Source organism: Garra rufa, chromosome 6 (assembly GCF_049309525.1).
Source record: "Garra rufa chromosome 6, GarRuf1.0, whole genome shotgun sequence".
Taxonomy (NCBI): domain Eukaryota; kingdom Metazoa; phylum Chordata; class Actinopteri; order Cypriniformes; family Cyprinidae; genus Garra; species Garra rufa.
This window is the reverse complement of record NC_133366.1, coordinates 26,396,635-26,411,587: the sequence shown is the minus strand read 5'-3', so window position 1 is coordinate 26,411,587 and position 14,953 is coordinate 26,396,635. Positions and strand designations below refer to the sequence as shown.

At 37.8% G+C, this 14,953-nt stretch overlaps 1 protein-coding gene across 1 annotated transcript; it reads left to right on the top strand.

Moving 5' to 3' along the window:
• Positions 1–446: 446 nt before the first annotated feature.
• Positions 447–5,220, top strand: fgf8b (fibroblast growth factor 8b). The gene is made up of 5 exons (XM_073842422.1): positions 447–955; positions 1,046–1,082; positions 2,269–2,455; positions 3,435–3,541; positions 3,787–5,220. Exons 1-5 carry the CDS (start codon positions 924–926, stop codon positions 4,060–4,062), a joined length of 639 nt encoding a protein of 212 aa, XP_073698523.1. The 5' UTR covers positions 447–923; the 3' UTR covers positions 4,063–5,220.
• Positions 5,221–14,953: the final 9,733 nt, after the last annotated feature.

Here is a 14,953-nt window from a genome sequence, read left to right as displayed (position 1 = left end):
AATGATTTTTAAAGAAATATGAGACACTGAAAACTGAAGTCACGACTGATAAAAATTCAGCGCTGCATCACAGGAATAAATTATATTTTATAATATATTAGAACACCATTATTTTAATATTAATATTTAACAATATTATATTTTTTCTGTGTTTTTGATCATGTAAATGCAGCCGTAATGAGCACCACATATATAATTTCAAATGTAATCATTATTATTGTTCATAAAATTGTGACAAAAAAGTACATTTAATCAGTTTTGTAAGTGTATCGTTAACTTTATAAACTCTTCTAGTAACGGTTCAGGTTAAACGAAATGTCTTTCTCCCTCAGTGAAGGAGTTTAAATGTTGAAGGGTGGGATGGCGCTTCTGTGGAGGTAACGGGAGTCAGACTACACGTGAAGAGTGGGTTTGACATTGGGAGTTTGAAAGTGGAGAGAGACACAGTTGGGCTTCAGCTCTCAGCCTCTCGCCAGGGAAACACCAGAGTTTATCAGCCTAAATGTGACTTAAGACTCTTCCAGTGACATTTAAACATCAGTACTGGACATACCGTGAGGAAACATAATGCAAAGTCTCAAGACGGGCGCGCGCACGCTGCCGGATGTTGTCGGTGATTTTCTATGAAGAATGTTTTATTTTTCGTATCTTCGCTGTAATCGGACATCAACCATGAATTATGCTTGTGAAAACAGTCGCATGTGAGGTGCTTGAACTCTAAGGAATAAAACTTACTTGACGGATTCATTTGACATGGACTCAGTGGATGAATAGATCACTGTCGATACCAGTATATTTTACCCTGTCATTCATTAAAAGTCCGATGGACCGAGCAGATTCACACAATAAGTTACAAGCACAGAGGAATTAATGAAGAACTTACTGTTTCGGATAATAATCAGAGAGGGCTTGGAAATCTCACAATGAGGCTGAAATCATCGAAGTTAGGATATCTGTAAGTACACTCAACATGGACTTTTGCTAAATAGTTGTTTTTATTTTTTAAAGAATAATTCTGTAATTAACTTTTTTTGTTGTTTTCCAGATTACTTCAATTTATGACTCTGTGTTTTTACACTCAGGTAAGTCTTCTGCATTTTGTGTTTGCAAACAAGCATCTTAAACTAATAGCTATTGATGGGAACATGTAATGTGTAATAGTGTGTAATATTGGTATAACCAATAATAAATGTGTTAAGGGTGAAATCACCATCAAACATGGCTACCAACCCCCTCAGGAGACTATAATAAGTGTCTCTATAATTTTTTTCAGTAAATCAAGTTCAGATCTGGTTTAAAATTTTACTGATAGTGTTGGATGAACTGATTCATCTGAATCAGCAGGCTGTTTTCTGTCATTTTAAATAGAACTATAACTTCCACAATGTTTTACCTTCATGTTAAAAAATACAAAATGTAAAGGGTTGTGACACAACTTTTCAGTGTATGAAAACTGAACACAATAGGACAGTGTACAGGTGTGACAACTGTAAGAGTGACAAACAAATACATCTCATGAATTGTTATCATATATTTTATATATTTAAATATTAGTTTACAATTTGTTGTGCTGCTTTCAATTAAATATTTATTTTATGTTTAATAATTTTGAATAAAATTCACGTTTCCATTCATAGTAAAATTCATAGTTTCTATTAGATAAAAGCAACACTTTTTTTTGTTTAATCTAACAGTAATATTTACAGTTTAGGAATAATTGATTGATTAATAAATAAATAGGAATAGCACAATTAAGTCAGAACAAAAGTCAAAACAAAAATGTGTTACAACAGTCTCCCTATTAGAATATTTTCCAGTCAAGCGTCGGCAGGACACACTGAAAGCGATAAAACTTTAACAAACATTAATCTTGTGCTGTTATATGTGTGCAGTAAATGTGTTATAACCGTGCAAACAACTCATTATTAATAGAGTCATTGGCAAATTGTCAAACATCTTGAAAAGACGTAAACCCCTCGCTTTAAAGGTAATGGCTCTAACATGTGGGCACGGCGCATGGCTGACTTACAAAAGAAAATCGTTATGAGAAAGGGCCCAGAGAGACAGGGGTGAAAGATCAGCGTTGGTTGAAACGACCCCTCATTGGCATGTCATCCAGAGTGCGGATAGCGCACTTGCCCTGAGAATGCCAAGCATCTCCTTCACTGCAAAAGAATTACATGTTGTATACCACACATTAAATAATCAGAAGATAGTTCTGAGTGTGTACACCACAAATCTGCATGTTCTTCTGTCTCATTTTTATAGATGACGATGCAGTCCGTCTCTGTACCCAATTTTAAACACCATGTAACGGAGCAGAGTCGCCTGTCGGACAGGATGAGTCGGAGATTAACAAGGACTTACCAGCTCTATAGCCGGACGAGTGGTAAACACGTACAAGTCTTGGGAAACAAGAGGGTCAATGCCAATGGCGAGGATGGAGATATTCATGGCAAGTCACAGTCTTTGCAAACACATTCTTTTAAACAAGTCAGTTAAGAGTATTACTTCAGAATATCCACTGAATGCCTTTGCCAAAAAGTAACCTGCATAGTTTGAAATGGATTCTATATTGTTGAGTTTGGGAATCTCAAGAGAATCCCGTTTTGGTTCTGGAAAACACATCAGTACTCATCTTACCTCTGCCGTCTTAACATTTCCTGAATAGTTCTCCATATAATAAAGAGTTGTAGGACAGAAATATGACATGCAATTTTCGAACCTTTTCTAACGTCATTAGTTTTCATCTTTCACGTCTTCCAAAACAAATACGTTTATTGCAAATGTTCCTATATTATGTGTGAGGCAAGATGACTATCTGAATGTTCAATCCTTTGTCGAGAGCAAAATTACATGTGTATTTTTTTCTTTGCTAAACGGACGGTTGACATACGATTCGTAGCGTGCATTGACGCTGCAAATAGGCAATGAAAAGTCAATCTTGTTTTTATTTGAACTCAATGTAATTTTAAAGTTATACAGTAAGGCACCTGTTTTAAGTGAGCTGCGGCACTTCTTCTCCAAACAAAACAGTGGTTTGAATCCCATCCGCTGGGAACGAATTCCTGTCACCGAAGTATTTCTGCATGTCTAGCCATCTTTCCACTCGTGCAGTCCATCCACTTTGCCCATTTTTTGGAGGGTCATTTTATGAGGAATTTTCATAGCTTTACAACTCAACGTATGAGTCAGTTTATGAAGAGAGGTGAGGTCAGCGTCATCGGTTTATACCCTTCTTTGTTACTCTTACTCTTTGTAGTCTTGGCCTAACACACACACATTCACACATTTAGAATAAATAGTGGCTTTTTCAGCTTAGACTTCATTACAACAATCTGAAAACTCACCAGTAGACAATCAAAAGCATCATTCTTTTGTTTGTATTACCTTGAAAGTGGGAAACTAACAGCTTTTGTAATTAACAATTCCAGCTAAACTTGTTGTGGAAACAGACACGTTTGGAAGCCGGGTTCGAATCCGAGGAGCAAAAACCGGATACTACATTTGCATGAACAAGAGAGGAAAGCTTATTGGACGGGTGAGTTTAAGTAATTAAACATCTGCTTTGTTTATTTTGAGTTATTCTGCAAAATGCTTTTTTTTGGAATGGGATTTTAATAAATCATAAACAATTAAATTGGCTTGAAAGGCACTAATGATATTACAGGTAAACCCATCATGCTTTGAGAGCAAAACTGAGCCTCATAAATCTCTCAGGCTTGAATAGCAGATTTCCGAGTTTGTCATTTCAGTCCTCGGCTGTCTGTCTCTTTTTGTTGCCAGAGGAAGGGCCGTGGCAGGGACTGCATATTCACCGAGATTGTTCTGGAAAATAACTACACGGCTTTGCAGAACGCCAAGTACAAAGGCTGGTACATGGCCTTTACACGCAAGGGCCGACCTAGGAAAGCCATGCAGACCCGGCAGCATCAGCGAGAGGCTCATTTCATGAAACGTCTTCCTCGAGGACACCTGTTAACAGAACAGAAGCCTTTCGATTTAATCCCATATCCCCCCAACAAGAGGACTAAGCACCATCAGCGCACAAGTGTGAATTGAGTGCAGAATCGTATCTTATACCAGAGTTCTTAATTTGAGTTTATCTAATCTATGCGCATCCAGAGTTACTGGACATCACAGCAAACTGATGTTGTGTAAAATTTAAGGAGATCCGAGATGAATGACAGTACTAAGAACAGTTTGTTCTGGGACAATTACTGGACTGTTGACTGAACAGAGGACACTGTAAGCCTTGTAATAATGAGCAACACATCTCTGGGAATGAAGCAAGACAACAGAACACACGACACACAAACACTCTCAGAAAAAAATGTGCAAAGATTGTATCTTTAGGCGTTAAACAGCTTGTTAGTGAGGTAAAACCTTTAAGTCAATATGCTACAAGCAAAACCATTGTTTTTTAAAGCACTGGTCAAGTTAGACTTACAATATATATCTTTAAAGCTAGTTTTATCAAAATGAGTTTTTTCAGCAGCACTTATATATACCAAATGTACTGTTTGATCTTCATATTTCATATTTTGAAGGTTTTTATAGAGGGGATTGTTTATCCATAATTTTCTTGATTTATATGCGCAAAACATAATTTATATATATATATATATATATATATAAAAGGGTAAAATGTATATATTTTTGGCTGTTGACAGTATTTTCTGATTTATGGAGTGATAAAAAGAGAGAAATCCCCTCTATACAAATCTTTAATATATAAACAAGAATTTTGAACTTAGCTGCATCCAATGTTCAGACTTATGTTCTAGAAACATTACATTTTAGAAAACTTAATAATATAAGACAGCTGCCTTATTGTAGTGTGATTAATCAGCTGGAGAATGTATTGTGATTTCAAATTTGTAATACTTATATTTTGTACCTTATTTACTTCTGAAAGGTTTAGAGTAGTAGCTTTGGGGTGCATATTACTATTCTAAGGCACTAATATGCACCTTTAAGAGTAGGTAAGGTACAAAGTTGTCTTTTTTTGGATTTCTGGGCTGGTCACAAGCTGTTGTACAATTTTTGCACATTTTATTCTGACGGTGAGCATGGCAGCTACCTACTGATGATCCCAAACGTATGCAGACACACACCGGTTCCATGACGTGTAGTGATATTATCGAAAAACATCTTTATTGTTTGTACATGACTATATATTTTTATCTGAAGATTGTAAGATACTTAAAAATGAAAATATTTATTTTAGAGCGTGTATTAAATTCATGTAAAAGTATTGATTTAACAAGGTCTCAGGATGCGTGATTCATTGACTCCCCAACGCCCTTTGTGGGAACGTTAAATTCGGACCGTGATTGATTCGACTCCTTTCAGATGCGCTTCTACGCTGAATTTGCTTTGAAGGAGTCAGCGATCATTAGCTGACAGGTCGAATTCTCACTCTCTCATAGATCACGCTGTATGTGTGTGGGCGCATCAAGAACACGAGCACGACAAGTGTGGGTTAAAGTCGAAGGCCTCCAGGAACAAGTCGGCCAAATTGGGAGCCAGTTTCTTTCAGAGTCAGGCTTATTCAGTTGACAACAACAGCAGCCTGAGAGAAACCTCAAGGGCATGATCGGGTCTATTCAAGAGGTATACTTCCAGGACCGTATAGCTGTTGTTATGTTTTTGGCCCAGCAGTCGAACTCCCAGAAAAAGAGGCCTGAGCCTCAGATAACTGTGAAGCAATATCTGTGACAGGCCAGTCTCGATTGAATGTGCTCAGCAAGTGAGACTGGGCCTTTGAATAGCTCGGGCCTTTCGCTTTAGAAGAGATGAGGTCAACCCACCATTGCTGTCCCAAACAAAGGTTACCACCGTGTAGTTGCATTTCTGCGACCCGCGCACCGTAACCCTCTGATCAAATGCTCCCTTTGTAGGCGCCGTAGAAAAGAAACATGTTATACAATGGTGGACCTGAATAATAACACAAGGAGGGGTCAGCTATCAAAAAAGGAAGCCCAGTCACACAGAGGGGGTGAGGGCGGGCGAAAGAGAGAAACCAAGAGCGACTCGGGGGAAGAGAAAACGTTCGGGGGGTGTTATGGGTTGAGATGTGGGCGAGAGGGGCTGAAAGAGGGCAAATGGCTGGGAAGAGGCAAAGAGGGGCACAGACGAATGAAAAGGGCCAAAAAAGAGTGTCTCTCTGTTGAGGCAGTTGAGCATGACCATTGAGGCCTCAGGATGGGGAGGGAGAAAGGGAAGAAGAGACACTGAACAAAAATCACTGCACTGAGCTCTTCCCCTGTCGCCTTTTTCCCAGGACTTCTGATTTGTCAGTTGGCCCTTGGACGGCTTCCACGTGCACAGCCATGTTTCGCTAGAAAAGCATCTAGAAAAGCATTTGATTGACCTACCAAAACTCTTTAAATTGCTGCTTTGTTCTGTTGCTGCCAAAAGACTAACACTAGGCCTGCATCATTTGATAAATTAGACTTCGTCCTTATATTTAAAAAGGGTTTATGTGTCTGCAAATTGATTACAAATTTGTAAGAGATCATATTTTCATAGACATAATGGTTTTTCTACCATACAATCTGTATTTTCGCTCTACACCAAAACATACCCCTCACAGGAAACGTTCTGCATTTTTACTTTCTCAAAAAAATCATTATACATAACTTATAAGATTGTTTTCCCATGGGGACCTCAATTTAATGAGTCCCCATGAGTCTGTGTGTATTCAGGTTTAAGTCTGATTTATGGAATGATTTATTAGAAAAACGATGCACAGACTGGGATTCCTATCATTATGGGGACATTCCATAGACTTAAAGGAGTAGCTCACTTCCAGAACAAAAATTTAAATACAAAAATTTACAAAAAAATGTACTCATCCCATTGTCATCTAAGATGTTCGTGTCTTTCTTCAGTCGTAAAGAATTTTTTTTTTTTGAGAAAAACATTTCAGAATTTATCTCCATATAGTGGACTTCGATAGTGTCCGCAAGTTTGAACTTCCAAAATGCAGTTTCAATGCAGCTTCACATGGCTCTAAACGATCCTAGTCAAGGAATAAGGGTCTTATCTATCGAAACGATCTGTCATTTTCTAAAATCTTCCTACATTGCTGCAGAAGTGTTGCTGCGTGACCCAGTGTTTGCAAATTTAATGTGCAAAGAAGAACAAACGCCCTTAACAAAAAAAAAAAAAAAAAGGGATGTAGGGCGATTTTGAAGCTGGAGGAGAAAATGACATTGGAGTTTTTCGACATACCCTAACTGTCTTGTACGGGACTGCACAAAGTACACACACGCATGGCAGAGCTAGGAAAAACGAGCATTTGAGGTGTAAAAGTATATACATTTTTTTTTTTTTTTTAGAAAATGACGATAGTTTCACTAGATAAGACCCTTATTCCTCGGCTGGGAGGATTTTTTTTTTTTTTTTTTTAATGAAGCTGCACTCGTGGGATTTATAATTCCTGAAATGTTTTCCTTAAAAAACACAATTTCTTTATGACTGAAGAAAGAAAGACCTGTTTCCTCATGGGGACCAAAAATGTCCCCAAAAGGTAAAAATTTACTGGTATTTCTATCTATCTTTCTATCCATTTGGTCCCCATAACTTAGGGAAGGGGTGCCCAAGGCCTGTCCTGGAGGGCCGGTGTCCTGCAGAGCTTAGCTCCAACCCCAATTAGACACACCTGAATTATCTAATCAAGGACTTTCTAGGCATACTAGAAATTTCCAAGCAGGTGTGTTGAGAGAGGTTGGAGCTAAACTCTGCAGGACACCAGCCCTCCAGGACCGAGTTTGGGCACCCCTGACATAGGGAATACCAGGTACACACACACACACACACACACACACACACACACACACACACACACACACACACACACACACACACACACACACACACACACACGTTGGGTTTACATGTTTTATGGGGACATTCCATAGGCGTAATGGTTTTCATACTGTACAAACCGTACTTTCTATCGCCCTACACCTACCCTACACCTAAACCTAGCCCTCACAGGAGATTGTGCACACTTTTACTTCAACAAAAAAACTCATTGTGCATGATTTATAAGCCTGTTTCCTCATGGGGATTTGAGAAATGTCCCCACAAGGTCAAAATCTACTGGTATTCCTATCCTTGTGGGGACATTTGGTCCCCACAACGTGATGAATACCAGGTACACACACACACACACACACACACACACACACACACACACACACACACACACACACACACACACACACTGGTTTACATGTTTTATGGGGACATTCCATAGGCGTAATGGTTTTTATACTGTACAAACCGTATTTTCTATCGCCCTAACCCTACCCTACACCTAAACCTAGCCCTCACAGGAGATTGTGCACACTTTTACTTCCTCAAAAAAACTCATTGTGCATAATTTATAAGCCTGTTTCCTCATGGGGACCTGACAAATGTCCCCACAAGGTCAAAATTTACTGGTATTCCTATCCTTGTGGGGACATTTGGTCCCCACAACGTGATGAATACCAGGTACACACACACACACACACACACACACACACACACACACACACACGTTTGCTGTTCCATAATTCCAACTGCTATCATACAATAAATGACTGACAATCAAACACTATCACACATTTTTGAAGTCGTTCCAAACATAACAAACTCATTCTTCAGAAACATAGGCCTTATTGCTGAGAGATGCATAAGTCTGTGCTTATAATACACTACACAGTTTTCTGTGAAATCTGTCAACTCCGACTGCCCAATATCTGTACACTGGCTCTGACTTTCACCAACTAGTGCTGACTCCTCTGCAAGTTGGTATAAAAATCTGTGCAAAACTTGTTTAGTGAATAGAAGTCTGCCCTAAAGGGTTAGTTCACCCAAAAATGAAAATGTTGTCATTAATTACTCACCCTCATGTCATTCCAAACCATAAGACCTTCACTCATCTTCGGAACAACTGACATGTTCAAGGCCCAGAAAGGTAGTAAGGACATTGTTAAAATAGTCCATGTGTCATCAGTGTTTAAACCCACGTTGAAGACTGACACGGAAGAGAAGAAATCGTTAAATAAAGTTGTTATTTTCATTTTCTTTGTGCACAAAAAGTATTATTGTAGCTTCATGGCATTAAGGTTGAACCACTGATGTCACATGGACATTTTAATGATGTCCTTACTGCCTTTCTGGCCCTTAAACGGTCAGAAAGCTCTCCGATTTCATCAAAAATATCTTAATTTGTGTTCTGAAGATGAATGAAGGTCTTACAGGTTTGGAACAACATGGGGGTAAGTAATTAATGACAGAATTTTCATTTTTGAGTGATCTAACCTTTTAACCGCCTGAATCATACTGACTAGAAAACAATTTCCAGAGCTAGTAAGCCCCAACCTGATTTGCAGAAACAACTTCTGTCACGAACTGGGTCTGCCTGCTCAAACGAAACATATCACCTTTCACTCGACAATACCATTTTTCCATTGGCTTTTAGATTATTGCAGAAAGTAAGCCCTGTAATCAACAAAAAATGATGAATCTCACACGTTTTGTGCATTAAGATGATCTTCACAAATTAACACAACTTTTATGAACTTCAAAGCTAAATTCTAAATCCCAGAAGTAGCTTAGGCTATAAAAGAACTACAGCACAGCTGCACAGCTTCAGTGCCACCATCACTAAGCTTCTGACAAATCTTTTCATCTTGATTTAAAATCTACAAGTTGGAAAGTTTGAGTTATTGAATAGATGACTTTACCTGGTTGGCGTGTTGATGTTTATTGTCCCAGACAACCTCTGTAGTCCCATTTAGGCACTTGTTTTTAAGAAAAGTAAGAGCTTAAAATATCTTAAGTGGGTTATTGCTTATGTATTTTATGTTGTAGAATGAAACGTGAACATATTTTGAGCTTGTGTTAAACACAAACCCTAATTTAGGAATCTAACCAAAAAACCTATTCAAAAAAACCTACTGACTTTAAGACAGTGGAACCATAAATTCAAAAATGCTAACTTGTTTCTGGATTTATAGGAATCATTCCTGCAGCACGGTATTTAACTGCACATAAGATCAATTGAAACTGTGATTGATCACTTTTCCTTTCTAAGTAGGCCTTTCTTTACCAGAGTAAGCTGTAATATGGACCAGACATCCAGTCAAAATAGTTGAGGCAATTAACAAAACAAATGCAATGTCGACCACCACCCAGTTTAAAAAAATAAGAGATCAGAGATCAACAGCACGCTCCAAAATGCTAACAGCATTAGCAACAGATTGCTCATGTAGGACCCACTGACCTTCAGATAACAGTCAACATCTGCCAAAAAATTCCAAATCAGTCCGTCAGAAAAGCCAGTACCTCTAAAAAAACAAGGACTGGAGGAACTATAAGAATCTCTCTCGGTAGCCATTAACCCATAGACATCTGATTCTTTCCATGTAAGACATTTCTAAATAATTTTTCACAGACCTCAGGCCAACAACCTCCCCCGGACATTAGGTATTGGTTGAATCTGGAATCTCATATTGCTGTGAACTGGAGCGTACCATCTTTGGGCAGTGTGAGAAGGGGTGAAGACAGCGCCAGGACTCTTGCTCTGCTCCTAGAAGGATTCAATGATGTGTGCAGATGTTTGGCTCGCAGCACTGCTTGTCAACACACGAGCGTAATGATGCACAATGGTTTCCGTCTCTTTGTGGTCAATACGAGGTCATTACGATGAGAGGTTGCCACACTGCAAAAGCTGCAGATTCAGGTAAACGGTCAGTATGTTTTTAATCATTTTGACAACTCATATCAATGGCCTGTCCTTGCATGTTCCTACCATCGCTAGAGCCAGAAGACTGATGCCAGAAATTAGGCTCCAAGATATGTCACGGGATGTTAAATAAATCAAACAGGTCTGCTTTAAAAACCTTGAATATTCACATGTATTCATTTTTGACTGCTTCTACGGTTCAAGGTAGGCTCTTTCTAATATATAAATTGCTCTGTTGCTCTGATGTCCAATCCTGCTCCAAAAATACAAAGTTCATCTACAACCAGCTCCAGCTCACTTACCTGGAAGTTTCTAGGGGTTGTGTCTAGAAGGGATACGTCTACGACCGGAAACTAACATTGAAATAAATTTTTCTACCTATTAGATTGTGTTTTTTTAACGTCTACCTACCCCAACCCTAAACTTAGCCCTTACTATAATAAAAAAAAAACAGTATTATTGTTGTACAGTGTGATAAAAATAACGTTAGATTGATGTGCGCATGCCCAGTAGCGAATCATGTATCCCTTCTAGTCTTTACCGTTTCTAGGGAGTCTGAAGACCTCGATTATTTTGGTTCAGGTGTCTTTAATTAGGGTTGGAGTGAAACTCAGGACCAGAGGTCTCCAAACTTGGCCTTGGAGGGCTGGTGTCCTGCAGAGTTTAGCTCCAACGTGCCTCAACACACCTGCCTGGAAGTTTCTAGTATTCCTAGTAAGACCTTTATTAGCTGGTTCAGGTGTGTTTAATTAGGGTTGGAGCTAAACTCTGCAGGATGCCGGCCCTCCAGGACTGAGTTTGGAGACCCATGCTCTGGACAGTGGCCCTCCAGGAACTGGTTTGGAAACCCCAAATATCTAGGTTAACATTATTTTAAATAATAGGGGAGAGCGGGGTGATTTGAGCTTGTGAGGAAGCCCCTTGTTTCTAGACAAACTCAAACAAAATTGGTGGAATGATGTATTTGAAGACTAATCCATTTTACTCACTCAACAGTTTTTTTGCTGTTCAAAGAGATTTTTGTATGTTCAAGGACTCATATTTCTTGTGTCTGCACAATAGTGTTTTCATGACGCATCATCAATCAGCCATATTGGCGGCAATGTCAATGTCAACAATGCCATTGAACTAAACGAAACTCACATATTTTGCTGATTATTGCTGCTGAAAATGGTCAGTTATTGTCATGTTTTGGGCTGTACTTATCGGTTGAACCAGGAAAAACATGTGGAGTACTATAGACTGCCAAAAATTATAACAAATCAACGAGAAGAGTGCTGTCTGAGGAACAAAAGGCGTTTGTGGTTGGCCAAACAGAACCAGTATTTCCTGGGCAAGAATCTTTACAACATTAATGTATGTTTTTATAATTTCCAGTCAGGTAGGTGAAATATTAGGGTAATATCTTATAATTAATACTGTTTGTATGTATCGTTACCACCTATTAACTTTAGTTTGTCAAAATATTACACCCTTTCCTGCTTACTAAGTCCTTCTCGATATGATTTAGCAATTCCACACGTTTTTTTCAGTAATTTAGACAGCATAATTTAGCAGAACAATGTATTCAGTAGTACATTAACCAAGCCATCCATGCCATTGTTTACATTTGGGTATCGCCAATATGGCATGCATCTGGTGAACTGAAAGAATTGTGACTTAGTGCAAACCCTCTATTGACCCTTCGCAGGCGATCTGACCAATCATTACGCAGAATCTGCAATTTTTATCCGACAAACATTCCAGACAGGAGAGAAGATTAACGTCAGCAGACTTGAACTTGAAAAAATGGTGTATTGACGTCTTTTTATGTGGTTGAAACAAGATACCTTTTGATATCTTTGTTTTATTCATTTTTATTTCATGTTATATATAGTAAAGAATAAGAGATGATCCAGAAACAAAAGAGATACAAAATGCTATTTAATGTTTGAATTTCTTAAAAAAAAAAAAGAAAAAAAAAAAAAGAAAGCTCAGACTTATCAGTCAGTCCGTTTCTTACCTAAAGTAGCTTGTTCTGTCTTGAACATTAAAATGTCATCTTGGTAAAATGACGGACTTCTCCAATCATTTAGTCTGCTTAAACTCCAAAAATCATTAGGATATTAAGTAAACATCATGTTCCACGAAGATAATGTTTATTGAAGTATATATTACAGTAAATATATCAAAACATAATTTTTGATTAGTTATATGCCTGGCAAAGAACAACTTTAAAGGCGATTTTCTCAGTATTTTTTTGCACCCTCAGAATACAGATTTTCAAATAGTTGTATCTCGGCCAAATATTGTCCTAACAAACCATGGAACAATGGAAAGTTTATTTATTTAGATTTCAGATTATGTATAAATATTAATGGAACACTCCACTTTTTTTGGAAATAGGCTCATTCTCATTGAATCCTATTAGACCAATAGCATCGCATTCAAAAATGACCAACGAGTTTCGATATTTGTCCTATTTAAAACTTGACTCTTCTGTAGTTATATCGTGTACTAATACCGGTGGAAAATGTAAAGATGCGATTTTCTAGGCCAATAAGATTAGGAACTACACTCCCATTCCGGTGTAATAGTCAAGGAAGTTTGATGCCGTAATATGGCAGAAGCAGGTGCAGTAATATCACGCAGCACATGTGCAAATGCTAACCTAGCTAGGAACTAATTTCAGATGCTGCGTGATATGACTATTACGCCGGAATGGACGTGTAGTTCCTAATCTTATCGGCCTAGAAAATCGCATCTTTACATTTTCCGCCGGTCTTAGTACACAATATAACTACAGAAGAGTCAAGTTTTAAATAGGACAAATATGGAAACTCGTTGGTCATTTTTGAATGGGATGCTATTGGTCTAATAGGATTCAAGGATCTATGCTAAGCTATGCTAAAAGTGATATCGCCAGAACAGGAGAACGGCTGAATGGATTTCAAAACGGTAAAAATCAACGTATTAACTCGGTGGGGAGTTGGAGAATGAGCGTATTTCCAAAAAGAGTGTTTCTTTAATTTCAGAAAATGTACCCTTTTTGTAGTTCAGGGTCACATATCACAACTTTAAACCCTTTAAATTATGACTTCATTCAATTAGCATCATTTGTTTGATGTTGATAACAAAAAATTAATTTAGAATCCTTCCTTTCCTAAAGATGAAAAAAAAAAATCTGTGCTTAACATGGGAGTGAATAGGGCAAATTTGATTTTAAAATAATCAATGTTTTATAAATATATCCACAAAACGTAAAACATGCATGTTAAAAAAAGTTTCAATTTCAAGATCCAGTTTTACTGTTTTAGACATTGCATGCCTAAAACGACCCAAAAATGTCAGTTTTACAACTTAAATAATATCCAAGTTGTAACAAAATAATTATTGTTACTTAAAATCATATCTAACCTACCATTTTTGTCACTGTAAAATATTGTTCCATGTTAAAGCCCCGAACAAGAGACTGCAGTGTCAGCCCTGAACGCTGCCTGGTGAATTCCAGGGCAGAAAACATCCTTCTCGGAGGTTGTTATACACAATAGTGAGAATGACTTGTGGTTTAGTGCCTGTTTTATGCATACAGTCTCTTGGTTTGGCACAAAAGCTATGGAGTGGGAACTAGAAGCAAAGAATCACCAGAGTCAGAAACAGTATATTCACATAGTATTGTTGTCTGTGCCTCCGACCAACAAAGAGTTTGTGTTTGTAGTATTCTATTTACAGTAGAAACACAAACAGCAGCTCTGTGGTCCATGCCAAACAACATACATAAACATGAGGTGAATACGGATAAAATCAAGGAACCCAGTTGAATCAAATGTTTAATTTTCCCACGATGCACTTTAAGAAAACTGACGAGTGAAGATGGCAGTAATGACAGCATATTGAGGTATAAGTTCAGTCACCTTCATGTCATAGAAATTTGATGAATCTCCAATAATAATGCGACTGTACAACTATTAGATGCTTCAATTAATCATCTCTTTAGCTATATTTACTGAATTTGTACTGTTCTGCATGCTACTGATTGCACTGTACCATTTTATTTGTGCATTATTCTTAAACATTTTATTACTTTTTACTTCTTTTGCATCTTCAATAATTATTTTATTAAGTCTTTCGATTTTTTTAAGCTATAGTGTGGAAACAGCTGGAATAAAGCAAACATCTTACCATAATTGTAATATATAATAACTTTAGTATACAGTTGAAGTCAAA